The 27,996-nt window shown below is 52.7% G+C and overlaps 4 protein-coding genes and 4 non-coding genes across 8 annotated transcripts; 6 read left to right on the forward strand and 2 right to left on the reverse strand.

Annotated features, from left to right (window-relative positions):
- Positions 1 to 2,315: 2,315 nt before the first annotated feature.
- RPS8 (ribosomal protein S8) lies at positions 2,316 to 4,963 on the forward strand. Its single transcript, XM_032612929.1, has 6 exons — positions 2,316 to 2,389; positions 2,786 to 2,892; positions 3,360 to 3,459; positions 3,845 to 4,020; positions 4,253 to 4,382; positions 4,801 to 4,963. Exons 1-6 carry the CDS (start codon positions 2,386 to 2,388, stop codon positions 4,908 to 4,910), a joined length of 627 nt encoding a protein of 208 aa, XP_032468820.1. The 5' UTR covers positions 2,316 to 2,385; the 3' UTR covers positions 4,911 to 4,963.
- LOC116745406 lies at positions 2,623 to 2,702 on the forward strand. Its single transcript, XR_004347419.1, has one exon. It is a non-coding gene; the product is annotated as a small nucleolar RNA SNORD55/SNORD39 (small nucleolar RNA).
- On the forward strand, positions 3,177 to 3,280 carry LOC116745444. Its single transcript, XR_004347431.1, has one exon. It is a non-coding gene; the product is annotated as a small nucleolar RNA SNORD46 (small nucleolar RNA).
- LOC116745440 lies at positions 4,081 to 4,148 on the forward strand. Its single transcript, XR_004347430.1, has one exon. It is a non-coding gene; the product is annotated as a small nucleolar RNA SNORD38 (small nucleolar RNA).
- Positions 4,615 to 4,683, forward strand: LOC116745435. The gene has a single exon (XR_004347429.1). It is a non-coding gene; the product is annotated as a small nucleolar RNA SNORD38 (small nucleolar RNA).
- Positions 4,964 to 7,535: 2,572 nt separating the features above from the next.
- On the reverse strand, positions 7,536 to 20,598 carry BEST4 (bestrophin 4). Its single transcript, XM_032602414.1, has 10 exons — positions 20,479 to 20,598; positions 11,393 to 11,556; positions 11,206 to 11,300; positions 10,380 to 10,613; positions 10,071 to 10,225; positions 9,589 to 9,666; positions 9,110 to 9,295; positions 8,929 to 9,009; positions 8,663 to 8,817; positions 7,536 to 8,489 (listed from the first exon to the last, which is right to left on the reverse strand). Exons 2-10 carry the CDS (start codon positions 11,542 to 11,544, stop codon positions 8,222 to 8,224), a joined length of 1,404 nt encoding a protein of 467 aa, XP_032458305.1. The 5' UTR covers positions 11,545 to 11,556; positions 20,479 to 20,598; the 3' UTR covers positions 7,536 to 8,221.
- A 108-nt stretch (positions 20,599 to 20,706) lies between these two features.
- Positions 20,707 to 25,686, forward strand: PLK3 (polo like kinase 3). The gene is made up of 15 exons (XM_032602402.1): positions 20,707 to 21,054; positions 21,215 to 21,322; positions 21,417 to 21,533; positions 21,673 to 21,802; positions 21,884 to 21,971; positions 22,766 to 22,861; positions 22,949 to 23,147; positions 23,259 to 23,385; positions 23,579 to 23,670; positions 23,912 to 24,005; positions 24,142 to 24,225; positions 24,319 to 24,481; positions 24,639 to 24,768; positions 24,947 to 25,060; positions 25,168 to 25,686. Exons 1-15 carry the CDS (start codon positions 20,845 to 20,847, stop codon positions 25,357 to 25,359), a joined length of 1,944 nt encoding a protein of 647 aa, XP_032458293.1. The 5' UTR covers positions 20,707 to 20,844; the 3' UTR covers positions 25,360 to 25,686.
- TCTEX1D4 (Tctex1 domain containing 4) lies at positions 25,674 to 27,894 on the reverse strand. The gene is given in 4 exon segments (XM_032637200.1): positions 25,674 to 25,838; positions 25,840 to 26,177; positions 26,180 to 26,404; positions 27,822 to 27,894. Coding segments are annotated over 4 exon segments (777 nt in total). The 3' UTR covers positions 25,674 to 25,697.
- Positions 27,895 to 27,996: the final 102 nt, after the last annotated feature.

A 27,996-nucleotide genomic window follows, 5' to 3' on the forward strand; every position in this document is an offset into this window, starting at 1 on the left:
TTCAGATTATTTATTGCTAGTGTATATATATGACAGATTTTTGTGAATTGATATTTTGTCCTATAACTGCTAAATTAGTTGACTAGCTCAAATAATTTTTTGTTGTTATAGGAAGTTTTATAAGATGAAGTTTTATAAGATGATGTGATCTGTGTTCTGTGAATAAACACAGTTTTAATTTTTCCATTCACACATGGATGTCTTTTATTTCTTTCCTCAAGACTCTGGGTAGAACTTCCAGTACACTGTTGAATAACTGTGGTGAAGGCCCGCTTCCTGGCCTTCTTCCTGATTTCAGGAGTAAATCTTTCAGTCTTTAACACTGAGCCAGATGTTTGCTGTGGCTTTGTAAACTACTCTTTTCCATATTGAATAAATTTCCTTTTATTCCTACTTTGAGTGTTCGTATTATGAAATAGCACTGGGTTTTGATAGCTTTTTCTGCAGTAACAACAACAAAATGCTCATGTGAAACAGACTAGCTGAGGGGGTGGACCACTGGGTTAGGTGGATAGAGGAGTGAGACCATGGTGGGTGGGGGTGGGAATTATCAGTCCCATTCTCTTCTAAGCTTCAGACTCATCTTTCCAAATACTTTAAATACAAAGATTAGCACCTATGTGTCCCACAGGCAATTCAAACTTATCCTAATATTGAACTTTCCAGAAACCTGCCTCTCCTGTGTTCTCTATTAATGGTGGTGTCACCCCACCATTAATGTGTTTTCCCAGGGAAGAAACCTCATGTCACTCTTCTCTCATCCCCTTAATCCAGTCTATCACAAAATCCCATCACCAAACAAATGTCCCTTGAATCCACCTTCTTCTTTTTGTTTTTTTGGGGTTTTTTGGTTTGGTTTGTTTTTTTGGCCACACCAAGTGGCATACAGGATCTTAGTTCCCCGACTAGGGATCAAACCCTGCCCCCTTCAATGGAAGCACAGAGTCTTAACCACTGGACCGCCAGGGAAGTCCCCCCTTTCTCCTTTTTATGTCCAATGCAATTGCCTTTTCTTTTTCTTGTGCCAAGGGGCTGGGGATGGAGAGATGAATGACATATGTGCACTATGTTCTTAAGACCTTAGTCTACTGGGAAAACCCACTGAATACAATGTTAGTAGAACAATAATTTACTCAAATTACCATTCAAATATTTACTGAGTACTTATTAAATGCCAGGCATTATTCTAGGTGTTGGAAATACAGTAGTGAACAACACAGTTCCTACTCTAATGCTTATTATATTTTAGTGGGAATACAGATAATGAGCATGTAAAAACAATGTTAGTATTGAGTAGAGAAAAAGGAGTGTTGCTATTTAGAGAGCGGGCGCAGGGACTTCCCTGGTGGCACGGTGGTTAAGAATCCGCTTGCCAATTCAGGGGACAAGGGTTTGAGCCCTGATCCAGGAAGATCCCACATGCCGCGGAGCAACTAGGCCCGTGCGCCACAACTACTGAGCCTGCGCTCTAGAGCCAGCCCGTGCTCCGCAACAAGAGAAGCTACCGCAATGAGAAGCCAGCACACCACAACAAAGAGTAGCCCCCGCTCACCGCAACTAAAGCCCGCGTGCAGCAAGGGAGACCCAACACAGCCAAAAATAAATTTTAAAAAAACCTGAGTGGTGACACAGACCCTACAGCCCACAAAGGCTACGGTATTAACTTACCCTTTACAAGAAAAGTTTGCTTTATGCGCTCTCCCTAGGTTCCGTTCATTCTGGTAGCTTTGGCTACCATTTATACGCCAACGATTCCCAAAGTAACACCTTCTGTCCAGATCCCTTCTCTATGGATGGACCAGACATGACCATCCATCTGCCTGTCATTCCCACGTGCGGGAGTCACCAAGAACTCAAAATGCACACGCCCAGACCAGCTCCTACCTCAGCCTACCCATTCCCACTAAGTGGCACCAATAGTCATCCAACTGGTCACGTGAGGAATTCGGAATCCTTAACACACCTCCCGCCCCCTAAACCAAACCCTTCAAAACAAAACCCAAGTCCCCCTCTCGTTTCCACCTCTACTGCCTTCCGCACTTCTCCAACGCACTCACAGCTCTCATCCAGGACTACAGCAGTAGCTTCTAAAACGGGTCTTTATAAGACGTAAATAAAACCAGGCAAGCCCCGCCCGAATTGTGCCCTGGGTCTCTCAACCTCCCCCCGAGGGGCGCACAGGGCCGGGCTCTCCTACACCCCAGCCCGACCCTCGACCGGGATACAGCGCCCTCACGACCCTCTCAGGTCCAAGACCTCGACGCCCCGCCCTCCGACCCAAGGCCGCTCTCTGCGGCGCCCGGAAAATACGTCAAGAGGCGGGGCTACGTTTTACAAACGGAACCGTGACGCTTTGCGTTTTCTCTTTTCAGCCAGCGCCGAGCGATGGGTGAGTGGTTCTCTGCTTTGGGGCCTTGGTTGGGGAACGAGTTCAATCCGGCGCCATCCTGCCTCGCAGCCCAGCCGGGAGCGCGGGCGCCCGGGCGCCGGGCAGCGAGCCTCCGCGAGGAGGGTGATGCTTGGGCTTGGGCCGCCCGGGCCGCTCCGGGGGCCGCACGAACCGGGGCCGCGAGCGGCACCATCTTGGCTGCCAGGGTCGGGACGGGAAGGGGCCGGGCCGCACGCGCGTGATGACAACTTGGAAATGCTGTGACCTCCCGACTGCGCTATGGAGGAGCCAACCTTGGAGAGCTGAGCGTGCGGCTGCCGGCGCGGGGCGTTGGGCTGGCGGGCCCCGGCCCCGGGCTCCCTGGCTCAGGCTCCCTCGCCCCGCTTCCACACGTAGGCATCTCTCGGGACAACTGGCACAAGCGCCGCAAGACCGGGGGCAAGAGAAAGCCCTACCACAAGAAGCGGAAGTATGAGCTGGGACGCCCCGCTGCCAACACTAAGGTGCGTGCGGGGCGTCACCGCCCGGGAGGTCTCCCACCTGCTCTCCGCGGTCCGCCTGAATCTTTGTGGGGTTCTGCGATTTGCTGTAGGGACTAGGCGGCCTCCTCGCCTTTGCGTGTTGGGTAAATACTGAGAGATTGCATGATGACAGCTACTGTGTCCTAGTGGTACCTGCAGGGCGCCTGGAGCGAGTGGGCTCTTCAGTGATAGTCAGAAACCTGGAATTTTTGTTGCACGGAGACTTAATTTTCAGTGTTTGGAATCAGGTTTTAACTCTTGGAGGTAACTAGGGTGATGAAGAAGTATCCTTAGGCGTGGTTGTGGCCGTCTTGGTCACCTGTGTGCCACTTGCCAATGCTAGGACTTGTCATAGTTACACTGACTGTTACCTCCGTCCAGCCCGGGTTCCCTTCCCTCTCTCTAGCTTCTCCTTGATAACCTACTTCCTGTCTCCTTGTGTTTTCTAGATTGGCCCCCGCCGCATACACACAGTCCGTGTGCGGGGAGGCAACAAGAAGTACCGGGCCTTGAGGCTGGACGTGGGGAACTTCTCCTGGGGCTCCGAGTGTGAGTGAGGCCCTGCAGGCGTGGGTGGGAACTCAGCACCTAAACGTTTTCTAAGCTTCAATAAGTGCTTTTAGCAGGAAGTCCATGGCCTGAACCAAGATACTGAAATTTCTCCTGTTGAAAGACCTTGAGGTTCTGGAGCTTTCTCTCCATCCTGTCCTGCCTTTTAACTCCTGTAGCTTCAGGGATTGGGGCTGAATCTAGAGACCATGTATGTGTGGGTGTCAGCCACGTCTGGAAAGATGGGTGTGTGGAAGATGAGCTTATGCCCTATGGCTCTGTAAAGGCTTAGAGTTCCCATCTCCTTAGGCCCTGCTAGGGCGCGGGTGGGGGACAGTTAACCTTAGGTTCACATGGCTTGATTCTGAATTTCTCCTGTGAGCAGGCTGTACACGCAAGACAAGGATCATTGATGTTGTCTACAATGCATCTAACAATGAACTGGTCCGTACCAAGACCCTGGTGAAGAACTGCATCGTGCTCATTGACAGCACACCGTACCGACAGTGGTACGAGTCCCACTATGCACTGCCCCTGGGCCGCAAGAAGGGGGCCAAGCTGGTGCGTGTTTGGGGAACCAACTTCCTGTGGGGGGAGGGGAGGCCGCCCTGATTCCAGCCTTCTTGTGATGAAAACTCTGTCCAGTTCTGCTACTGAAGGGAGAGATGAAAGCCTTTAGTGCTGAGGAAGGTGGCAGGGGCATGGGATATGCAGTGTTGAAGGCTATGACATTCCTTCCCTGAGATAGGGTTTGGGGAGGCCCCACTAACCCATGTGTGTTCCCTTTATTCAGACTCCTGAGGAGGAAGAGATTTTAAACAAAAAACGATCAAAGAAAATTCAGAAGAAATATGATGAAAGGAAAAAGAATGCCAAAATTAGCAGTCTTCTAGAGGAGCAGTTCCAGCAGGGCAAGCTTCTTGGTGAGATGGCTTTTGCATTTGGCGGAGGGGAGGGTCCCAAGATACGGTGTGCCCTCTGTAGGCTAGAGAGTTTGGTAACAGCACACAAGCACAAATCAGAATATTTGGTCATCCAATTAGTTTGAAGCTGAAATGGAAAATAGTGGGCAGGAGCCCATAGGCCTGAGCTTGGTTTTTGCCTCTTGAGTTTCAGGAGTATTCTGAGAAGTCTGTGTCCAAGCTTAGGGGGTTGTCTCAGTGATGAAAACTTTGTCCAGTTCTGCTACTGACTTTAAGTGATGATAAAGTATATCTGAGGAGACAGTGGGCTTCATGCCTGCCCCCAGGATACCTGGACCAACATGGACTCTTAAGGGGATACGTAGGTGTGGGTAGGCCCACAGTGTCATTTTGCTAAGGACCACATACTCTCTTGCAGCTTGCATCGCCTCAAGACCAGGCCAGTGTGGCCGAGCAGATGGCTATGTGCTAGAGGGAAAGGAGCTGGAGTTCTATCTGAGGAAAATCAAGGCCCGGAAAGGCAAATAAACCCTCTTCCTTCCTATCTTAGCTCATGTTATAAAGGTGTTTATTGTTCTATGCCCTGTGTTTGCGTATTTGATTTTTTGGCACACAGTAGCGTGCCCCAACTCCCTTTGCCTGCCTCTGTTTGCCCAGGCCTATTATGTGCCTTTCTATAGCAGGAGGAACATTTCTCATCCCTGAGGCTGAGTTTCAGTGGCATCAGGGATGTGGCATGCAGGCTGAGGAGAGACTGTATGAGGGAGGCATCCCAGCACAGGGCCCCCAACAGTATTGGGCTGTTGACTGGACCATGGTTGGAACCTGAAACCATGCTGCTTCTATAAGCTTCTCTTAGAGACCCTTTGTGCAGACCTTGGTTTTAGGGGTTTATTTCAGGTTCATGGATGGTCTAGAAACCTTGAAATTGTGTTCCAGATTTCTGCATTCTTGAACAGGTTATACACATTTACATAATCTGTATGCTGTCAGCTTTTGGATGTCTTTCTGAAGTTAATTTTCCTTTGAACCCTAATCCTTTCCCCTCTCATTACTCAAAAGTATGTAATATTACCAGTGATGGCTGCTGAATCTCTAAGGGTCAGCTCTTGTCTTCAGTTTAGCTATATTGTTGTCTGTCATCAACTTTTAAAGATGGTTTAAGCTCCATCTTTCTAACTAGCCCAGACCTACTTGACACCTGCATTTGGATATCATAATCGGACTCTAAAAGGTCACCATGTTCAAAACTGATCACGTTCTTCAGCTTTCCCTTTTCAAACAGTTTCTTAATTATTTGACTGCAGCAAATAGTGGTCTTCATATGACAACATAAATCTTACGGTCATCCTTGGGTCATAACTCCCACATCTAATGTCACCACATCTTGTTGCTTCAACCTTTAACACCACCTCTACTGTTCTGGTCACATCTCTGCATCCTACTTGCTCTTCTGTTGTCCCCAGTGCAATCCCAGCTATCAGTGATCATTTTTAAAGATATGGGGTTTTTTTGTTTTTTTTTTTGCGGTACGCGGGCCTCTCACTGTTGTGGCCTCTCCCCTTGTGGAGCACAGACTCTGGACGCGCAGGCTCAGCGGCCATGGCTCACGGGCCCAGCCGCTCCATGGCATGTGGGATCTTCCTGGACCGAGGCACAATCCCGTGTCCGCTGCATCGGCAGGCAGACTCTCAGTCACTGCACCACCAGGGAAGCCCAAGATAAGATTTTTTTTTACAGGACATCCCATCTCAAAATTCCTACCAGATGGTATGGAACTCAGTGGGACGTGGTCCCTTCTATAGTGACTGCCATCCTGGCCTTACTGAACATATGTTCACTTACTATTCCCTGTGTTGGGAATACTTTCCATCGTATACCCACATTGCTTATTCCTTCCAGGTCTTTGTTTTGTTAGTCTAGTGAGTTCTCCCCTGATCACAGGATTTTAAATTGTACTCCCCTCCATGCCATATCCTTTGCCCCTGTTTTTTCTCCTTATCTCTTAATTTGGCATAAATTTTGCTCATTTTATTTGCTTGTCTTTTTTTGCCCTCTATTAGAATATATCTCCAGGGGAACAGGGATATGTTTCCTTTGGCATCTCCAGTACCTGGAAAGGTACATGGCAATATACCAGGCACTCAAATATGTGCTTAAGTTAATGAGTTCTAAAGAAAAAAGGTTTTATCCAGTTTAAAGTTGTTGGAAAGCACATGTCTTAAGAGCTAAAGAAGTACAAAATCTAATCATCACCATGGCTATATTGCAGACTTCTGTGAATAGACGTTGGGAAAGGTGAACCCCCTTTTCTAGTACAAAAACTTAAGGACAAAAAGTCAGTCCAGTCCTCTAAAACCTTACCATTGGCTCTGGGGAGACCTGGCCTTGGCCTTCTCACCCAGTGATCTTCCCTTACCACCTGAACATTAGCTGATGTTTGCTGAGCTGTGTGTTGGGCATGGCACAGCAACACTTTGCCTTCATCTTCTAATTTGAGCTCTACAAGGCATTGATGTTTATTCCTCCCCTCCTTCACCCTCTAGTCAGTCCATAGGATAAGGGGTTCTTTTCCTAAAGAGCCTTGAATTCATCAACTATCCATCTGCACTGCCTTCATAGATGAACATTCTTACCCTGGAGCAAGGCTACCTCTTCTGTAGACCCAGCAAAACACCTCAGGTTCCTTCTGAGTGAATGGTGACCACAAGGTGCTTTGTCTTCACAGTATAGATTTGTCGACCAAGGCTGAGAAAAATTCAGTATCCCCTGTCACCCAGCAGGAAAGTAGAAGCCAGCACTGTAATCCTGTCAGTCAACAGGAGGCTGTGCGTCCTCACGACCTCTGCCTACACTCTTCATGCCTCCCTTCCTTTGAATTCTGGCATTTGTCTTCCTTTGGCCTTAATGTTCAGTTTTGGCATTCGCCAATTTCTTCAGTGGTGGCTGAGCTTAGAAGGCAGGAATCTTAGAGAAACTCAGTTTAGCAGCAACTCTTAATATAGTGCTCTGTGGGGCTGTTTTCCACAATGCCCCCTCTTATTACCATCAGCTGAGTGCTGCGGTCCTACCGCAGAGATGGATGGACCTGCAGCTTTCACCCCTTAAACTGTCCTTTTTCCCTGTTTGGTTGGTGGGAGCAGAGAAGGGCTTGGTTCAGATGCTGGAAGTCTAGGCTGGGTGGTGTATGACTACCCTCACGTATCAGTTGAATCAGCTTCAGGGCAGACTCTCAAACCCTCATCTTTAGTCCATTGGCAGAGCATTACAGTTCAGTTTTAAGCAATTTTAATTGCACAATAATATATTTTCATTGTAAACAAAAAATTGAATATGACAGATGAAGCAAAAGTACCCCAGCACACACTTTGACGCCTCATCAGAGTGAGGTTATCACAGTAAGGAATATCCTAAACATCTCTTTATGTATGACTCAAATTGTGATCCCTGGGGCAGCAGCAGCAGCATTCCCTGGGAACTTATTAGAAATGCAAATTCTTGACCCCATCCCAGATTTAATGAATCAAATGCTGGGAGTCATACCCAAAACTTTAACCAGCCCTTCAGTGATACTGATGCTCCCTCAAGAACCGGCCTAGCCCCGCATTGCGGAGGAAATTAATCGTGCCCCTTGGCTCTAGTCCTCTGTACCTCACCTCTTGTATCCTAGCTTCACCTCCCCCAAGCCAAAGTGGATGCATTCCTAACTGTTTCAGGCTCTTCTGCCTTCACAAGGGTCGTCCCTAAGTGCTCCGGCTTAGGGTGCATGGAAGTGCTGCTCTAATAGCTCCGGAGGGCCTAGGGGAGGCAGCCAGATGGCCCGGCCCCGCTGCCTCTGCTTAGGGCTCCTGAGCCTCGTCCCCTGACCCCTCCTCCTCGATGCGGCCCGCGGCCTCGAGGTCGCCGCCCTCCTCGGCCCGGAAGCGCAGCAGGTGAGGGGTCCGAGGGGCTCCTCGGATGCGGCCAAAGTTCCGGAGGCTGATGGCTGGCGAGGGCGCTCCTACGCCCAGGAAGCGGCCGAGCAGCGGGGTCTGCGCGGCAGTCACCGGCCGGGCTGGCCCAGGGGACGCTTCCACCTGCAGGCTCTGCTCAGGGTCGTCGCTAATGCTGCAGGTGGGCGGGAGGGCGGTGTGAGTGAGCCTCTGGCAGCTGGGGGACCGGCTCCCCAGAGTGGGGCCTGGGGCAGGAGGGACCGAGTCCTGGGCACCCCAGAGGGTGGGTGGGGAACTGGGGCCCATGTGCTGACTCAGGTCCTGCCTCGGCCTGCGTGGGCCACTCACCGCAGGTTGAAGGTGGAACCCAGGAAGGAAGGCCGCAGTGACTCGGCCACAGTGGCCACAGTGTAGGGCGGCTGCGCTGAGTCCTCATCCCAATATGAGTCCTTCTCCACAGCAGGCAGGTTCTGGTACATGTCATCCACGGAGAGCAGGGACACCTGGGGCGGGCAGCGGGTCACAAGGATCCCCCTCTCCTGCATACCTGGGCTGAGAGCTGGCAGGGAGGGAGATCCTGACTGCCAGTGAGCTGCCACCAGACCCCTAATCACCTGCAAGTTGCGGTCTATAAGCTTGTTGGTTTCAAAGTCGTCATCATCCTCACCAAAGGGATTGATGATCTGTTCTGCCACCTGCAGGTGATGGAGTGTTTCCTGGGCTTAGAGCCCTATTTTCTAACCCCAGAGTTGGGGTGGGCCCTGGGCCCATGTCTTGACCACCCGAAGTGCCCACCTTGAGCCAGCCAGCATAGAAGAAGAACTGCAGCAGAGTGGTGAGAGGCACGTACATGTCCAGGTCCCCCAGGGCTGGCCCTGGCTCCAGAGGCTTCTGAGGTTTCGCAGCCCCTGCCTCTGACTCCACGAACTGGCGGCCAACCAGGGAGAGGGCAAAGAAGGAGTATACTGCTATGGTCACCACCTGGAGAAAGGGAAGCCAGGCTAAGTGGGGCAGGGAGAAATGCCACCCCTGCCCCGAGGGCCAGTGGCAGATCTAATAAGTATAATAAAACATGTAGCAAGGTGTGGCAGCACCAGATAGGAGGAGATCATCTTAGTGGGGTGTCCAGGGAGGCTTTGAAGATGAGCCTGTGGCTGTTGAGTGTCTCACTGGACCAAACTGCCCCAGGGCAGGTGCCATCTCTCATTCTCAGTGTCACACACAGCACAGGACGTACAGTAGGCACTGGGACTGGGGAGGTGAGAGGCAGTTACTTGGGTGTAGACGAGGGGGATGCTGATCCAGTCATAGTGGAACAGCATGCTGCACTTGGCCCGGTACTTGTTCAGCTCCTGGTGGAACAGCAGGAAGAGGAAGTCAGTGGAGGCGAGGAAGGAAGAATGGGGAGGGGACAGGGGAGCCCAGCACATGTTAGGCCTGGGCCAGGTCTAGAGGCTCATTCTGCTTTCAGAGGTGTTGTCAGGCTGGGGTGACTGGATGGAAAGCAGTTTAGCAAAGTAACTGCAAGGACAGAGCCTGGAGCCAGGTCTGAGCATGGTTCCCAGCTCCACTAACTAGCTGTGTGACTTGAGCAAGTTTCTTTTCACTCTGTGCCTCAGTTTCCTCACTTCCTCACACTTGCAAAAGTGTGCTGTACATAATTGGCACCATGTAAGTGTTAAGCACTAAAATTATTATTCCAGTTTGCAAAACTAGGGGGAGGAGGGCAGATGGGCCTGGTCCTAGGCTGACTCACTTCCAGGAGCAGGCAGAGAGCAATATCATCACGGATTCGCCCATCCCTCCGGGCCTGGGCCGCCAGGTTGGTGAACCAGACGCAGGGGACCCAGTACTTATTGAAGTCAGATTTCAGGCTCTCAAACTTTTTCCTCTCTTCCTGGGACATGAAACCTGCAGGGATGAAGTGAGAGGGATGAAGACTCACTCATCCTTGTCCCCGGGGACTCACCGCCTTGGGGCCCTGGAGCTCCCCCTAGTGGTCAAACCTCCCCTCCCGGGAGGCAGGTCCGGTCCCGCCCGCTCCAGGGCTCCCCCAGCGCGGCACCTGCGTCCACCACGTGCTCCATGGTGGGGAAGCGCTTGAGCACGCGGGTGCTGACCGAGCGCAGCACCAGTACCGACGCCAGGTTGGCGTAGCGGATAAGGGTGCGGCGCAGCAGGCGGCCGCGCTGGTCCACGCCGTGCACGCTGGCCGAGATGACGCACATCAGCTGGTCCGGCAGTGGGATGCTTGTGTACTGGGCCCACCAGCGGTTCACCACCAAGGTCACGTAGAAACCTGGTCACCATCATGGGTAGGGGGGACGGGAAGGCAAGATGGAGGTCTCAGGAGTCAGCGTGTCCTGCCCCCACCCAGAGCGCGTGGTCCAGGCCAGGTGGAACCAAGGCAGGGGGAAGGACACATTGGCTCCAGCACCCTGCCTCTCTGTCAGGGGGACAGCCTCTTCCTCTTGGTCCCTCCCTGATGTACCAACCCAGGCGGGGAGGAAGAAGAGTGCAAACCTCCTCAAGCAGAAGAGAAGTGATGGTTCAAGTCCAGGCAATGGTTAACTCTGAGCCCTGCTTCACATGGGGGTCGGGAGGGAGGTGTCACCTCTCTCCAGTTCTCCTCCAGTACCCAGAGGGTTGTGAAGCCAGCAGGTGGCTTGGGCCTTGTTTGGAGTGAGGGTCCAGCACGTGATAGGCAGGGCCTAGTCCTCTGGAAATCCTGGACCCCGCACGCAGCTCCCATGCCTGCTGAGCCTGCTCTGGTTGCCCTCCAAGCGGTTCCGCTGGGGTAATTCTGACCCTCAGAGCTAGCAACCCAACCCAAAGGTAAGGAAAGATGGTTAGGAGGCTACAAGGGAGAACCCCTGGTTCTTTGAACTTACCTAGTACAAAGGACAAGGGGATGAGGTCTGCAGAGCGGTTGCAGTATCGAGCCACCTGAGCATACACATACCTCTGTTCCTGGGTCAGCAACAGCCTGGGGAATGTCAGGTGAGGCCTGGGTTAGAGGGAGGTAGGCAGCCTAGTCACCTGCAGGCCAGCCCTGAGACCCTGCCCTCACCCTCGCACCGGTAGGTGATGCTGAGCAGAGCATACAGGACGATGAATAGGAGGAACTCCTTGTAGAGGAGCTTGTAGATGCTTCCCCTCCAACGGAGAAGCAGGCCAGAGAAGCCTCCGAAGCGGGCCTCCGCTACTTTGAGGGTGTATGAAACCGTCATGGTGCTGCGGGCCTGGGGCAGAAGGTTACAAGAGCTGCTCCCAGAGCTGTCCTTCTGCCCCAGCAAACCTCCTTAGCTTGCCTTCTCATCACCCACCTTAGATCCCCAGGCAACCTTCCTTCAACTCTGGTCACCCGCCACCCAGCCTTCACCCTGTGTCAGTAGACAAGGGGGAGGAAGCTGCAGAGCAGACAGAGCACACACCCACCCCCTAGAACTCAGTGGTGTGTGGGTCAAACCAGGATGAGGTAGGGCAAAGGGGAGCTGAGGTCTACACCCTCTCATGCATGAAGCTTCCCCAAGCTCCTCTTCCACTTGCAGGGCTAGGAGTAACCGGGTCCTGAACTGTTGAGGACAGGAGATCCAGCTCTAGCCCAGACCCATGCACATTGGAGTCTTGCTCTCGAAGCTGATGGCTGGTCTCTCAAGGCCCAGGGCACTCTCACCCGCACCCCACATCTACTTACCTGCTCTGGACAGCAGCCTGTGCTGAGGAAGGGGAACTGGGCTAGCCTTCACCCCACAGCACTTAAGTACCTCCTGGGCCCATAAAGTTTGGCTGGACTGAGGTTATCATTGATGGATTGAGGCTGTCACCCAGCTTTCCCTGGTGCTGGGAACTGGATGTGTCTCCCTATGCCTGCAGGGCTGGGCTGGCCTTTGAGTGTCATAAATGCCATCATCATTGACCTCACAGTTCACACCATGTCCTTGAAGCTAGGGTGACAGGAATTACTGTCCCAGCTCCAGGTGAGAAGACAGATGCATGATTAAGTGTTATAACAGCTGCTGATCGCAGAGCACTGACTAAGTGACAGGCACTGTGCCAAACACCACTACATCACACCTCTGACCTGTCCTGGGAAGCTCCTTCCCCCACACTGTGAGCTGGTTCTCAATGCAAGTGTTTTCTGAAGAGAGGAAGCATGGAGAGGTGGTTAGGAGCACAAGCTTGAGAGACAAACCTGAGTTTGAATTCTAGCTCTCTGTAACCTTGTCCAAGAGACCTAATTTCTCTGAACCTCAGTTTCCTCCTTTGCAAAACAGTATCAATAACTCCTTCCTCACAGGGAAGTTGGTAATATTCAGAGAAACAATGCCTGGAGCCTGGAGCATGCAGGCATTTATCCTGGGCGGCTGTTACCATGAAAAGCCAAGTCTTTTCCCTTTGGTTTCCACCTACTGGTCCATCCACTGTTTGCATCCCAGAACCAGGCAATCCTGCAGACACTGAGAATCAGAGACCTTTCCTCTGATGCCTGTCCTGCCTGTCCCTGAGCCAAACAGTGCCAGGTCCTGGCTTTTAATCTGGGTATAAGGCCTCTGAGATGCCCCCCACTTCCACCTGCCATCACCAGCCTCTGGCCTCACTCCTTTTCACTGCTTCTTTGAGGTCCATCCTTGCATCAGTTAATCATACTGGCCTATAATCCATCTACAGAGAGATCTCCCCTCCAGCCCATGAAACCCTTGAGGACAGGATTGCATCTGATTCATCTCAGTAAAGCTGGGGAGGACTTGAACCCAGGCAGGCTTTTCTTTTCTTTTCTCTTTCTTTCTTTTTATTCTATTTTTAAAATTTTTATTGGAGTATAGTTGATTTACAATATTGTGTTATTTTTTGCTGTACAGCAAAGTGAATCAGTTATACATATATCCACTCATTTTTAGATTCTTTTCCCATATAGACTATTACAGAGAATTGAGGAGTTCCCTGTGTTATACAGTAGGCTCTTATTAATTATCTATTTTATATATAGTAGTGTGTCTATGTCAATCCCAATCTCCCAATTTTACCGCCCCCATCCCATTGGTTTTCTACATCTGTGACTCTACTTCTGTTTTGTAACTAAGTTCATTTGTACCCTTGTTTTAGATTCCACGTATAAGTGATATCATATGATATTTGTCTTTCTGTGTCTGACCTCACTCAGTATGACAGTCTCTAGGTCTATCCACGTTGCTGCAAATGGCATTATTTCGTTCTTTTTTATGGCTGAGTAATATTCCATTTATGTATGTAATACATCTTCTTTATCCATTCTTCTGTCGATGGACAGTGCTTCCATGTCTTGGCTATTGTAAATAGGGCTGCAATGAACATTGGGGTGCATGTATATTTTAACCTGAGGGGTCCCCCTCCCCAATTTTTATAAGAAACTCCCTGGATGAGCAAGGTCTGGAAGCCAACTCATGGTTTGACAAGTTATGTTCTCCTTCCAGGGCCCAGGTGAGATGTCCATATGTGGAAAGAACAGGACTCCATGTGTGTGTCCTGGAGGTCTGGAAGACCCAGGACCTGACCTGGGAAGGGCAAGATACCAGCTCTGGGGCCTCAGCTATCTTGGCCATGCAGCCCCTTCCCAAGCTCTGATCTGTGACTTTTCTAGAGCATTCTGGGCTGCTTACCACTTAAAGAGTCTCTGGTACCTGGGAAGCCAGGCCCTGGGACTGTGGGAGCTCAGGCCCTGAAGTCCTGGTAGCTTCTCTCTGACAGTGCTCCCTGAGGGCAGACCAGCTGGCTGCATTTCAGACCTCAGCCCCCATCCCCATGTGAGGCCCCCTCACATCTGCCTGTTACCAACTCTCTGGATCACTGGGCTGTGAATTCCCACAGAGCTGTGGGTAAAGGTACAGAACCTGAAGGCTCGCCCCAGGAGGGAGCAGTCCCCAGGCCCCACCCAGCCCCTCCTTCCTCGGTCACTTTATCTCCCTTCCCAGCTGCTGTCAGGTCCCTTTGGTTTATGGTCCAGGAGAGGGAACCACTCCACCTATAAATCATTTTCCCCACCCTTCTTTATCCTCCTCTGGCTCTTGCCTCTCCTTCTCTTCCAGTCCTAACCACCAATGCCCACTCCCCTCCTCACAACCAAGAGCTGTATATATGACTTGGCAGTTTACAGCATGGAGTCTGGAGCCAGACCGCCCAGATTTTTAAATCCGGACTTCACTGTGAACTACCTTTGTGACCTTGACCTTGAGCAAACTGTTTAACCTCTCTGTCCTTAATTTCCCCTTGGGGAAACCGAATGATAGTATCTATCTCACAGAGTCGTTGTGACTATTAAATGAATTAATATTTATAAAGCGCTTGGTTAGCATGAAATGCTACTGTAGCTATTAGCATCTCTCTTCTTTTTGGTCCAGCTCTTTTACTTCCACCTCTGCCACCACCAAGGACACCTGAGATCTCCTTATTGCTGAATCCAGTAGGCCCCTCCTGAGTCCTAACCTTACTTGGTATCTTTCATTCTTGAAAGACTCCCTTGACCTCTGTGACCTGATACTGTCAAGAGATTCTGACTCTGAGCTGCCAAGGGGCAAGGAGTGTGGGATACGTGCTCGACTAGCAGTGGGCCTGAGAGCATCCTCTGGGGGATGGAGACCCAGAGAGGTCAGAAAAAACTCAGCTTGGGCAGGGGTTGTGAGAGTCTTGGGGGGAGGAGAAAGGGCACTAGTAAGAGGGACAGGGAGACATGGAGTAGTATAGGAGGACAGATGCAAGGTCAGAGAACTATGGCTCTGAGAAAACTCAAGCAGGGGAATTTCCTGGCAGTCCAGGACTCCGTGCTTCCACTGCAGGGGGCACGGGTTCGATCCCTGGTTGGGGAACTAAGATCCCACATACCACGCAGCCAAACAAAAAGAAAAAGTCAGGCAATGATGAATAGTGGAGTCAGACATCTTGGGTTCAGATCTTGGCTCTGCCCCTTGGTAGCTGCATATGACCTTGGGCAAGAGGCTTAGCCCCATGAGGCTCGGTTTCCTCATCTGTGAAATGGGGATAATAATCACATCCACATCATAAGGTTACTGTGAGCAGTCCAGAGGATAAATGCTTAGCCCCATGCCTGGTATGTGACAGGTGCATAAGATCCCTTAATGGCAGCATATGTTACACTGAGGGAGGAGGCAGAACAGGCTGCCAGCCCCTCCAGTTACAGCATCAGGAGGATGTCCTCCTGATGCTGTGGCTCCCGGAGGAGGACTCAGGAGCCTTGTTAACCTCCCAAGGGGAGGAGCCAGTGATGGTTACAGAATATGCCACCCCAAAATATGCCACTCTGGCATATTGATTATTTTGAGCCGTAGGCACTTGAAAAACAGCAAATGCAGGGAGAGGCTTTCTCTGAACTCCCCTTAACTGCCTAAAGACAGAGCCTCCAAAAGGAACTCAATGGTCATAAATCCCCTTCCTGGGAGTTTCATCTCATATCACGGGAGAGGAAATTAGAATTCTATATCATATCCAGGCCACTTTTGTCATAAACTATCATACCTCCCATTCATTCTTCTAAGGGCCCATTCATCTTTCCTAGAAATTATTTACTCTCCCCTAAGAGGCCTACATTCCCCTCCCCCTTTCTCTACTCAGATGGTACTTTAAAAAAAAAATTTATTTTATTTTTGGCTGTGTTGGGTGTTCGTTGCTGCGCTCAGGCTTTCTCTAGTTGCGGCGAGTGGGGGCTACCCTTTGTTGTGGTGCACGGGCTTCTCATTGCAGTGGCTTCTCTTGTTGCGGAGCACAGGCTCTAGGCGCATGGGCTTCAGTAGCTGTGGCATGTAGGCTCAGTAGTTGTGGCTCGCGGGCTTAGTTACTCCACAGCATGTGGCATCTTCCCCGACCAGGGCTTGAACCCATGTCCCCTGCATCGGCAGGCAGATTCTTAACCACTGCGCCAGCAGGAAAGCCTACTCAGATGGTATTTAAGCCTAAATTCTAAGCCACATGGGAGAGTTATCCATTTTTCCCTGGATATCTCCCATGTATACATAAGCTCTACGTGTTAATAAACTTGCTTTTTGTTTTTTGTATTGTTCTTGTTAATCTCTTTGTTGAAGAGTCCTGTATGGGTTAATTTGTTGAGGGAATCCAACTTTAGGTAGTGTGGTTGGGGAGACCTCTCTGAGGTGGTGACATGTGAGTTAAGCCAGAAAAGATGAGAATGAATGAGTAATAAGTAAAGACTAGGGGGAAAGTATTCCAGACAGAGGGAATAAATGTGCAATGGCCCAGAGGTAAGAACAGGTATTATGTGTGAGGAAGAAAGAGAAGGCCTGGCTGGAGCAAAGTAGACAAGAAGAGATTGTTTAGAGAGTTAGGCAGGGCCTGATTATGGGGAACTTTATAGACGGTTGCAAGGATTCTAGATTTCATTCTCAGAGCAATGGGAAACCACTGAAGAGTTACTTGTAAGAAATGTACCAACTAATGTGAGATGATAATAATAGGGGAAATTCTGTGTGTGCGGGGCAGGGGCAGGGGGAAGTATACGACAACTCTCTGTACTGTCTGCTCAATTTTTCTGAAAAATCTAAAACTGTTCTAAAAAATAAATTCTACTAATAAAAAATACAAAACCGAAAAAAAAAAAGAGTCCTGTATGAAAACCTAAGATGGATGGAGCTTTGACTTCTCCTAACCCCCAGTACCTTAGATTGTGACTATGTTTGGAGATACGAACTTTAAAAAGGTCAAGTTAAAATGAGGTCCTGAGGTAGACCCTAATCTGCTCTGACTGATGTCTTTAAGAGATGAAGCAATTAGGACACATAGAAAAAGATCATGTGGGACCTCCCTGGTGGTCCAGTGGTTAAGACAAGACTCTGCGCTTCCACGGCAGCAGGTGTGGGTTCGATCCCTGGTCTGGGAACTAAGATGCCACATGCCGCGAGGCACGGGGTGGGGGGGCTCCGTGGGGCTCCAAAATAAAAAAGATCATGTGAAGTCAGAGGGAGACTGACACCATCTACAAACCGAGAAAGAGGCCTCAGAGGAAATCAACCTTGTCAATACCTTGATCTTGACCTTCCAGCCTCCAGAAGTGTGAGAAAATAAATATCTGTTGTTTAAGCCACCTAGTCTGTAGTATTTTGTTATGACAACCCTAGAAAACTCATACAAAGACATTTTGCTTTATTTCCCAAATATGAAATTGAAATATCAGGACTTCCCTGGTGGCGCAGTGGTTAACAATCCGCCTGCCAATGCAGGGGACACGGGTTCGAGCCCTGGTCTGGGAAGATCCCACATGCTGCGGAGCAACTAAGCCCGTGCGCCACAACTACTGAACCTGTGCTCTAGAGCCTGCGAGCCACAACTACTGAGGCTGCGTGCCACAGCTACTGAAGCCCACGCACTTAGAGCCCATGCTCCGCAACAAGAGAAGCCACCGCAATGAGAAGCCCGCGCACCGCAACGAAGAGTAGCCCCCGCTTGCTGCAACTAGAGAAAGCCCAGCAACAAAGACCCAACACAGCCAAAAATAAATAAATAAATAAAATTTAAAAATTGCAATATCAAATATGCCTTATCAAACTATACATGCCTCAGTCCCATTTCCCCTGTGGATTTGCTTTTTCTGGCCTCACCTCTACCATCTACCCGCCTAGAAAATTGCTGACCTGTAGAATAAAGACCAAACTCTAGAGTATGGCACTTAAGGCCTTCCTGCCCACCCCCATTCCCCTCTTCCCCTCACTCCTCTGAACTACTAATATTTCTCCACCTCTCTGGCTGGTTTGGTTCTCCATTCAGGGGTCATGGAGGGCAAGGTGAGAGAAGCAGGCTCTTGTGGGCCTGATGAGGGACTGGGTGGGATATCCATATGGCGAGAGGTTGAAATGGAGATGAGACTAAAGGCAGGGAGACCAGCAAGGTGCTGTAGCAATTACCCCAACCTGAGAGACTGTGACCCAGATTAGGGTGCTTGGGGAAGATGGAGCGAAGTGCATAGATTTCAGAGATATTTGGAAGATAAAACTGACAGGAATTGGGTACTCAATAAATATTTGTTGAATTTCCTGACTACTGTCTCTAAAGTAAGCTCTTTGGTTGCTCCTATGTTTAGTTCCTTCACAGCACTTTTCACAGCCTGCAGCTACCTTGTTTATATACTTGCCTATTATCTGTTTCCATCAAGCAGAATGTAAACTAAATGAAGGCTGCAACCTTGACCAATCTTATATACACAGTGCTTGGCACTTACTAGGTGCTCTCAGATCTTTGAGGACTGAACAGGTTAATAATTGATTGGATGGTACAGAGTGAGCACAGAGAGGTGAAAGGACAAGCCCAGGAAGAAGCCTGTGATCCTGGGATTCAGAGGGGTTAAGATCCCACCTTTCTACCACCCCACACCAGTCAGAATGGCCATCATTTGAAAGTCTACAAATAACACTTTTCATCACTTAAGAGGCTGTGGAGAAAAGGGAACCCTCCTACACTGTTGGTGGGAATGTAAATTGGTGCAGCCTCTATGGAAAATGGTATGGAGTTTCCTCGAAAAATTAAAATAGAGTTGCTATATGATCCTGCAATCCGACTCCTGGGCATATATCCAGAGAAAACTATAATTCGAAAAGACACATGCGGGACTTCCCTGGTGGGGCAGTGGTTAAGAATCCACCTGCCAATGCAAGGGACACAGGTTCGAGCCCTAGTCCGGGAAGATCCCACATACCACGGAGCAACTAAGCTTGTGCGCCACAACTACTGAGCCCACGCGCTGCAACTAAGGCCACGCACCTAGAGCCCGTGCTCTACAACAAGAGAAGCCACCGCGATGAGAAGCCCACACACCGCAACGAAGAGTAGCCCCTGATTGCTGCAACTAGAGAAAGCCCATGTGCAGCAACGAAGACCCAACGCAGCCAAAAATTAATTTAATTAATTAATTATTTTTTTTAAAAAAGAAAAGACCCATGCACCCCAGTGTTCATTGCAGCACTATTTACAATAGCCAAGACATAGAAACAACCTAAATGTCCATTGACAGATGAATGGAAGAAGAAGACGTGGTACGTATATAGAGTGCAATACTACTCAGACATAAAAAAGAATGAAATAATGCCGTTTGCAGCAACATGGATGAACCTAGAGATTATCAATCCAAGTGAAGCAAGTCAAAAAGATTAAGACAAATACCATATGAGATCACTTATATGTGGAATCTAAAATGTGACACAAATAAACTTATCTACGAAACAGAAACAGACTCACAGACATAGAAAACAGACTTGTGGTGGCCAAGGGGGAGAGGGCGTGGGGGAGGGATGGATTGGGAGTTCGGGATTAGCAGATGCAAACTATTATATATAGAATGGATAAACAATAAGGTCCTACTGTAGAGCACAGGGAACTATATTCAATATCCTGTGATAAACAATAATGGAAAAATATGGAAAAGAATATAGATGTATAACTGAATCACTTTGCTGTACAGTAGAAATTAACAAAATGGTAAATCAACTATACTTCAAATAAAGTAAATTTTTTAAAAAAGTCCCCATCTCTCTGTCTCTGGCCCTGGGAACGGTAGGCATAGACCAGATTTAGGGGTTCAGATGGCCCGGGGACCACCTGCCCAATTGTCTATTGCTAGATTTGAGAAAATACAATTCCCATTCCTCACTTTCTGGCCTCTGGCTGCTGACCCAGGGCAGTGGTTGTTTTCAGGGAAAAGGAATAGGCACCCCTCCAGAACCTGAGATCTGCCCTTCAAAGGTGTGGATGTGGGTAGCGAAAGATGTGGCCTGGCTCATGTCAAAAGCCTTGAATGCCAGGCTCTTTGAACCCAAAACTCAACATAGCAGCCCAGGCCTCCACGCTCCTCCCCACGCCAGGTAAGCCCAGCTGGGCGCGTGCAATTCCTCTCAGGCCCTAAGGGGGGGCAGCACTGGCCTGAGCCTGGGGGCTTTGTCCAAGGGCGTGGCCAGTGCCAGTGCGCGCAAATTCCCGCGCACTTAAGGGGGAGTGTTGGTGACGAGCTCAGGCAAAAGCGAGCGCCGCCCCTGCCTCTGTCCTCCAGGCTGGAACGCTAGTCCATCTAGTTGCCAGGGGGATTCCCCACATGTCCAGGCCCCCTCGGACCTCAGCATAAGCCCCCAAGGATGAGGGAAAAGAGGACCCCCATTAGAGGGACTCTCAATCACCAGGTAGGTAGGGGACCGGGGACGCAGCTGGCTCCTACATCCTGATGGCCAGCAGCATGGTGACTAGCGGTATGGCTGCGTCTTCAAGGCTGGAGCAGGAAGCTGGGCCTCCGGGTGCATGGGTGGGAGGAGGAGCTTCTTGATGACGTAAGGCCCGAGGAAGGGCGTGGCTTTTGGTGACTCGCCTCCAGGAAGGGGGCGGGCTCTTAATGACGAGACGCCAGGGAGGGGGCAGGCGTTCATTGATAAAAACGCTGGGCTCTCTCGGGCGCGAGCGCCGCGTAGCAAATCCAGCCAGCGCCACGCGCTGCCGCGGCCTGGCGGAAGCCAGAATTAGCCGGGCCCGCGCAGCGCCGCACCGCCCTCATGGAGCCCGCGACCGGCTTCCTGTCCCCGCGCCCCTTCCCGCGTGCTGCCGCCCTGCCAGCGCCCCCCGCCGGGCCCGGACCTCCTGGGAGTCCCATGCCGGGACCTGAGCCGGAGGTGCTGGCCGGGCCGCTGGCGCCGGACGCTGGGCGCCTCATCACTGACCCGCGCAGCGGCCGCACCTACTTCAAAGGCCGCCTTTTGGGCAAGGTGAGCTGGGGGGGTGGTGTCAGCGAGGGTAGAGGGGGACCCTGCTGGCCTCTTTGCCCGCGCGGGGCGTGGCAGGGGCGTTTGGCCTCGGCGCGGGAACCTCTGCTGGCCTGCCCTGGCGCTCCCCTGGAGCGCCCTGCCTGATGCCCCCTCCTTATAGGGGGGCTTCGCCCGCTGCTACGAGGCCACTGACACAGAGACCGGCAATGCCTACGCGGTCAAAGTCATCTCGCAGAGCCGCATCACCAAGCCGCATCAGCGCGAGAAGGTGAGCCGGGACCCAGTCCCAGCAAATGACGGGTGGGGTGGGGACAGTGGCGTGGGAGCCCTTTGCGAATGACAACCCCGCGTCCCCATTGCAGATCCTAAACGAGATTGAGCTGCACCGCGGCCTGCAGCACCGCCACATTGTGCGTTTCTCACACCACTTTGAGGATGCTGACAACATATACATTTTCCTGGAGCTCTGCAGCCGAAAGGTGAGGGATGGTGATGGAGGTGGTGGAGGGAATGGGGACCTTAAGACCCAAAGTTGGAGCCCTGCTTTTCCTCAGCAAGCACGAGTGGAGGGAGGATCCGGGAGGGCAGACGAGGGGCTGAGGCAGTGGCTCTCTGCAGTCCCTGGCCCACATCTGGAAGGCCCGGCACACCCTGTTGGAGCCAGAGGTGCGCTACTACCTTCGGCAGATCCTTTCCGGACTCAAGTACTTGCACCAGCGAGGCATCTTGCACCGAGACCTCAAGCTGGGTGAGACTCCTGGGCCAACAGGATGGGGGGTTGGGGAGGCAGAGAAAAAGGCGTCTGACACATTTCTCTACCCCGGTCCAGGAAATTTTTTCATCACTGAGAACATGGAACTGAAGTTGGGGGATTTTGGGCTGGCAACCAGGTTGGAGCCCCCGGAGCATAGGAACAAGTGAGTGTTTGAGGAGGGGGGTGGCCACAGTCTGTGTGACACAGATGACGTGCGTGACAGACACTAAATATGTATGTGGTAGGCACGATGACTGCCTGATGTGTCTGTGTAATAGATGGGAAAGGATGATGGGCTGTGTGTGTGTGTGTGTGAGATGGTGGCAGTGGCAGCCTGGGTGAATGGGAATGATGGAGAGGCTGTGGGTCCTCTGTGTGTTTAGTCCCCGAGACAGATGGGTGTAAGGATTCTTGGAGGTGTATGACTGATCCTGTGTGAATGTGGATGGTGACATAAGAATGTGTGAGATGGACTGAGAGTGTAGGGATGGTGGGACATGACACCCCATGTGTCACGATAACCTACTGTGGCAACGAAGACTGGGTGTAAAACAGATAGCATGTGTGGTAGTTGAGTGTTTATGGGGGACGTGACAGCTGGTGTTGGTGTGTGTGGCACAGACCATAGGAGGTGACATCCTGTACGGGTGTCTGACAGACGGGAGTGGGGGAAGGAGGAAGGGATCAGTGATGGACCCTCTGTTGACCCTGGAGGAGGGGGCTGGGTTGGGGGTCAGGGCCTCCCCCTGTCCTGCAGAGCAGCTGAGCAGCTGGGCCAGGCGGGTGGGCAGGGACTCAGCTGCCATCCCCAGCATCCATTGTCTCAGAACAAGCAGGAGTTCTCTGGCCTTTGGTGACAGGCAGCTGCTTTGTCTGAACTCACAGTGGGGGCAGGGATGAGGGGCCAGCCAGGCTGCTTCTGAACCTTGTCCTCTGCTCTTCCCTACCCCCTTTCAGGACCATCTGTGGCACCCCCAACTATGTGGCCCCAGAAGTGCTGCAGAGACAGGGCCACGGCCCTGAGGCAGATGTGTGGTCCCTGGGCTGTGTCATGTGAGTCCCAGGGTCATGTGCACACAGGGGGTACCCAGGGAGGCATATGTTCCACTTTACTCCTGACCCCCTTTCTCTGCCCCACAGGTACACACTGCTATGTGGGAGCCCCCCCTTTGAGACAGTTGACCTGAAGGAGACATACCGCTGCATCAAACAGGTTCACTACACGCTGCCTGCCAGCCTCTCACTGCCTGCCCGGCAGCTCCTGGCCACCATCCTTCGAGCCTCACCCCAAGACCGCCCCTCAATTGACCAGATCCTGCGCCACAACTTCTTTACCAAGGTTTGTGGCCCCCCAGACATGTCCAGTCTGCGGATTCCCAGGGGATTGAATGGGAGCAGGTGACAGGACCCCTGCACTGCTCTTCTCTGCTCACACGCCTTCTCTCTTCAGGGCTACACCCCCTACCGGCTCCCTGTCAGCAGCTGTGTGACAGTCCCAGACCTGACACCCCTTAACCCAGCTAGGATTCTGTTTGTCAAAGTTACCAAGAGCCTATTTGGGAGGAAGAAGAGTAAGAGTGAGTCTGGGATGTCAGTGGTTTTGAGGGTACAGAGCGGCAGGGGGCTTGTCAAGTACATGTGAGGGTGTGAGTCTGAGTCCCTGGGGAGAGCATGTGTTACACAGGCACGTGGGTATGCCTAACAGTATCATCCCAGCGGGAAGCAGTGGGGCTGGACAGGGTTCTGAGGATTCTGTCTCGCCCCACCCAGATAAGAACCATCCTGAGGAGCAGGACGAAGTCTCCTGTTTGGTGAACAGCCTCACTCGGATGTCCATTGGCCATCAGGGTGCCAGGCCCGAGGTGAGGTGCTCACGTGGACAGTGTTCCCCTGACTCACCCCCACCCTAGCAGCTGCGGGAAGCCTGGGATAAAAGAGGCTGATGAAACATCTAGCCTCGTGGTGGCCTAATTGGCTGTGTCTCATCGGCCAGAAAGGGCTGACCTGGGGTGCCCCGGGTGCCAGGGCAGGGCCAGGCCATGGACTCTCAAGGATTTGGATTTCGGGGCCTATCTCACTCCCTTTCTCCACCCAACCCTCCAGGCTCCGGCAGCTTCAGGTCCAGCCCCCATCAGCCTGGTAGAGACAGCACTTGAGGACAGTTCACCCCGTGGGACACTGGCGAGCAGTGGAGATGGTGAGCCACCAGGAGGGTGAAGGGTGCTAGAGGTTGCTAGGCCTGAGACCAGGCCCAAAGGGAAGGAGTGGGTGGAGAGTCACTGTCTAGGACCTTGGGGACTATTGCCTAATTCTCAGTGCCCTGTTCCCTTCAGGGTTTGAAGAAGGTCTGACTGTGGCCACAGTGGTGGAGTCAGCCCTCTGTGCTCTGAGAAACTGCCTGGCCTTCATGTCCCCAGGTGAGGCTGGGGTCTGGTGTATGTGAATGGTGGTGGGAGTTCTTTGACTGGGAGGCCAGGAACAGGTCCTCATTCCTTCCTCTTCCATGACAGCTGAACAGAACCCCGCTCCCCTGGCCCAGCCAGAGCCTCTGGTGTGGGTCAGCAAGTGGGTTGACTATTCCAACAAGTTTGGCTTTGGGTATCAACTGTCCAGCTGCCGTGTGGCTGTGCTCTTCAACGATGGCACACACATGGCCCTGTCAGCCAACAGAAAGTAAGTGGTGTCATGGGGTGTCTTGTATCCAGCCCACTGTACGCAGCAGGGCTGTACCTTGGTGTGTGCTCCTGGGCTCCCGGACCTGCAGTCTCTCAGGGGAGGGGCGTGGGTACAGGGCTCCATCTGATTTCTGTCTCCATCTCTTCCCCTCTAGGACTGTGCACTACGACCCCACCAGCACCAAGCACTTCTCCTTCTCTGTGGGTGCTGTGCCTCGGGCCCTGCAGCCTCAGCTGAGTGTCCTGAGGTATTTTGCCTCCTACATGGAGCAGCGCCTCATGAAGGTTTGTGGACTGGGGTGGGGCACGTTGAGGACGAACACATCCTGATCCCTTTCTGTTTCCCTTTGGGGGTGGGTGGGCGAGGGGATGGGTGCTGCAGCTAGAAGCTAAACCTCTAAGGGAGACATGAATGGAGAGAGGACTGACTCATGTCAGACAAGTGACCTGCCCCTGCTCCCAGGGTGGAGATCTGCCCAGTGTGGAAGAGGTGGAGGTGCCTGTCCCCCCACTCCTGCTACAGTGGGTCAAGACTGATCAGGCCCTACTCATGCTCTTTAGTGATGGCACCATCCAGGTAAGAGCTTCTCTTGGAGTTGGGGGTAAGGTCTGGGAGGTCCAGGGTGCTGGGGAGGAAACGGTCTGGGCCTTAGGCCCTGATCAGTGCCACCCTCCTGCACACAGGTGAACTTCTACGGAGACCACACCAAGCTGATCCTCAGTGGCTGGGAGCCCCTCCTTGTGACTTTTGTGGCCCGCAATCGCAGTGCTTGTACTTACCTTGCTTCCCACCTTCAGCAGCTGGGCTGCTCCCCAGACCTGAGGCAGCGGCTCTGCTATGCTCTGCGCCTGCTCCGGGACCGCTGCCCAGTCTAGGCCCCAACCTGCGGGGCCGGCCACCACCCAAGCCCTCAGGCCTGACGCCTATGCCTGTAAGGCTCTGGCCCTTGCCTTTGTGGCCCTCCCTGTTCCTTTGGTGCCTCACTGGGGGCTCTGGGCCGAATCCCCCAGGGAATCAGGGACCAGCTTTACTGGGGTTGGAGGCAGCCTCCTACCCCTTCTCCAAGAAAAGCCTGAGCCTTAGCCCCTCGCTAGGGGGCGTTATTTATGGACCACTTTTATTTATTGACAGACATTTATTTATTGGGATGTGAGCCCCAGGGAGGGCCTCCTCCTGGTATAATAAACCGTTTTTGCAAAACTCGGGGGAGTCCTCACTCGCAGTAGAGCCTGTGGACCGTGGCCATGGCGAAGAAGGAGGCGTTGGTGACCGCGGCCGTGGCCAGCCTGTCGCGGGCCCAGTCCCAGAGCGTGCGGTTGACCACGCACATGCCCTGTCCGGCGCGCGGCCCCAGCAACCATGCTGCACACCAGCTTGTAGCGCGGCGGGCTGAGCTCGCGCAGGCGCAGGCGCACGTGCACCAGCTCACACAGCTCCGGCGCCAGCCGCCCGGCCTCGGCGTGGGAGTAGCACGCTTCACGCAATCCTGCCTCCAACGCCGCTTCCAGGGCCTGCTGTGCACACGCGGCCTCACAGCGCTCCCGTGGTGCCGACTCCGTGTGGTACGAGGGCGCTGCCCTGCGGGCGGCCGCCAGGGGTAAGCCAGAGGAGCTGACCCGCGAGCCTAGAGGGGGCAAGGGGCCCAGGGATGGGCGCCGACCCCGAAGACCTGCGCCTGGCCCGGCCAGCGAGTGCGGCGCGAAAAGGACGAGGCCGGACCTAGCACGGAGCCACGGCGGGAGGCCGGGGCCGTGCCGTCTGGTCGGGTCTCATCGATGCTGGGCAGACGGCCTGGAGGCTGCGCTGGTGATTGTTTCAGCCCATGGTCTTTGGCAGCCTCCTCCTCCTCGTAACCGGAGGGCACAGGCCTGCCAGCCGTGGACCTGCCGGCTGGAAGACCCACGCTTGGACGGGATGGCCCTCACTGGCCGTCTCTGTACACCATCCCATCTTTTACTTAATGATAAGCGTTTTTAACCCCTAATCCCTTCTTACCTGTTTTTTTTGGGACAGGTGAATCAAATAGTCCGGGGCTGCGTGGATTCCTAGGTGCTTAGAGGGTTAAGGGCTGTTAGGGACACAATAAGGGGAGCGATGCTGCTCAGACTATCATCTTGCTATCCCTGCCCCCTGAGCTCCACTTGCCTTGGGCACTATGGAGATTAGTTAAATGAGCTCGAAGTACACCTCCTTTTCTCCCTTCCACCTGACTTCACCAGCAGAAGGGGGAGATGTATCTGCCCTCTGCCTCAACCTAGACAGTGGCGCCTCCACCCCCTGACCAGAGGGAGGGACAGACAGACCCAACTCCTTCATCCCCCACAGATCCTTCTAGCCCTGTGAGTCTTGAATCCAGACACCCTCCACCCCTACCTGCTCTTACGGTGGCACAAGGATCCCTACAACTGGCTGCGGCTGGGGCCAGGTGACTCAGGATGGTCCTTCCACTCTCCGCTTTTGGCTTCCGGGCCTACCTCCAGAATCACTTCTGGGATGGCTGCCCTCTTCTCCCGAAACTCCTCAGACACCTGAGTCACCTGTAGCCTTTGGCCTCCGAGCTCTCTCCTAACAGCCCTTGTCTGGCTGGCCTGGCTGGCAGGTGGGAGGTTAAGGGCCCCTTGCCTTTGTTGTGGAGTTGCCATGGGTTACTGGGCAAGCACTCCCCTCTTCCCGGTTCCCTCTTTCCTGTCCCGGCTCTGGCTTAACCTGGGAGTGTGCCTACTATGAGCACCTGCCAGGTGACTGAGTCATCAGGGGAGAGGGATCAGCGGGGGCTTAGAGCCCAAGGGCATACAAGTCTGACTGAAGGGGCAGATGTAGAGAGGGGCTCTGGTCAGATTGGTGTCCCCCCACCCCAGAGCTCTTGACCCACTGTCCATTTCACCCCTTGTGAAGACTGGCTCTCCACTTGTCAGCAAGTCTCAGAGGGCCTGGGATATGGGGAAACCCTGAGGCTGTGGGGGAGGCCCCTCAGAAATCCGGACCTGGGCCTACGGGAAGGAGCTCCCCCACTCCCGCCCCCGGCCCTATCATCTCCCCGTCAGCCTCAACTAGGGCAAAAGTTTTCCGTTCCCTGTGCAGAGCTAGGGTGTGGCTCGGATGACTTCCTCAATTCAGGGCTGGGGGAGGGGGAAGGGAGACCCATCCGAATACAGACCTGATGCAACAGTGATGACTCCACTCCTAAGTGCACCCTGCTGACCTCAATGCTGACCTATCCACACCTCTTGTGTGCCCTACTGCTCAGATTGCCGACCCCCCCCCCCCCCCCCCGTTCGGTTGCATTTCAGGGATGCCAGAGACCATGACTCCTCTTTCAGAGGTGACACCTCCTCACCTGACCCCTCTCTGGGAGCAACAGGACTGCCACCTCCCAAACAAGCCAGGTCTGGGCCCTGAAAACGGTCCATAGGGACAAGGACTTTCCCCGCTGAGGGGGGTTCCCCAGGCCTGGCTAGCCCGATCTTGACCCTGTGTGCCTGTTGGGGGGAGGGTGGGAGGGGGCAGGGAGT

The sequence above is a fragment of the Phocoena sinus genome, chromosome 1 (genome assembly GCF_008692025.1).
Source record: "Phocoena sinus isolate mPhoSin1 chromosome 1, mPhoSin1.pri, whole genome shotgun sequence".
Taxonomy (NCBI): Eukaryota; Metazoa; Chordata; class Mammalia; order Artiodactyla; family Phocoenidae; genus Phocoena; species Phocoena sinus.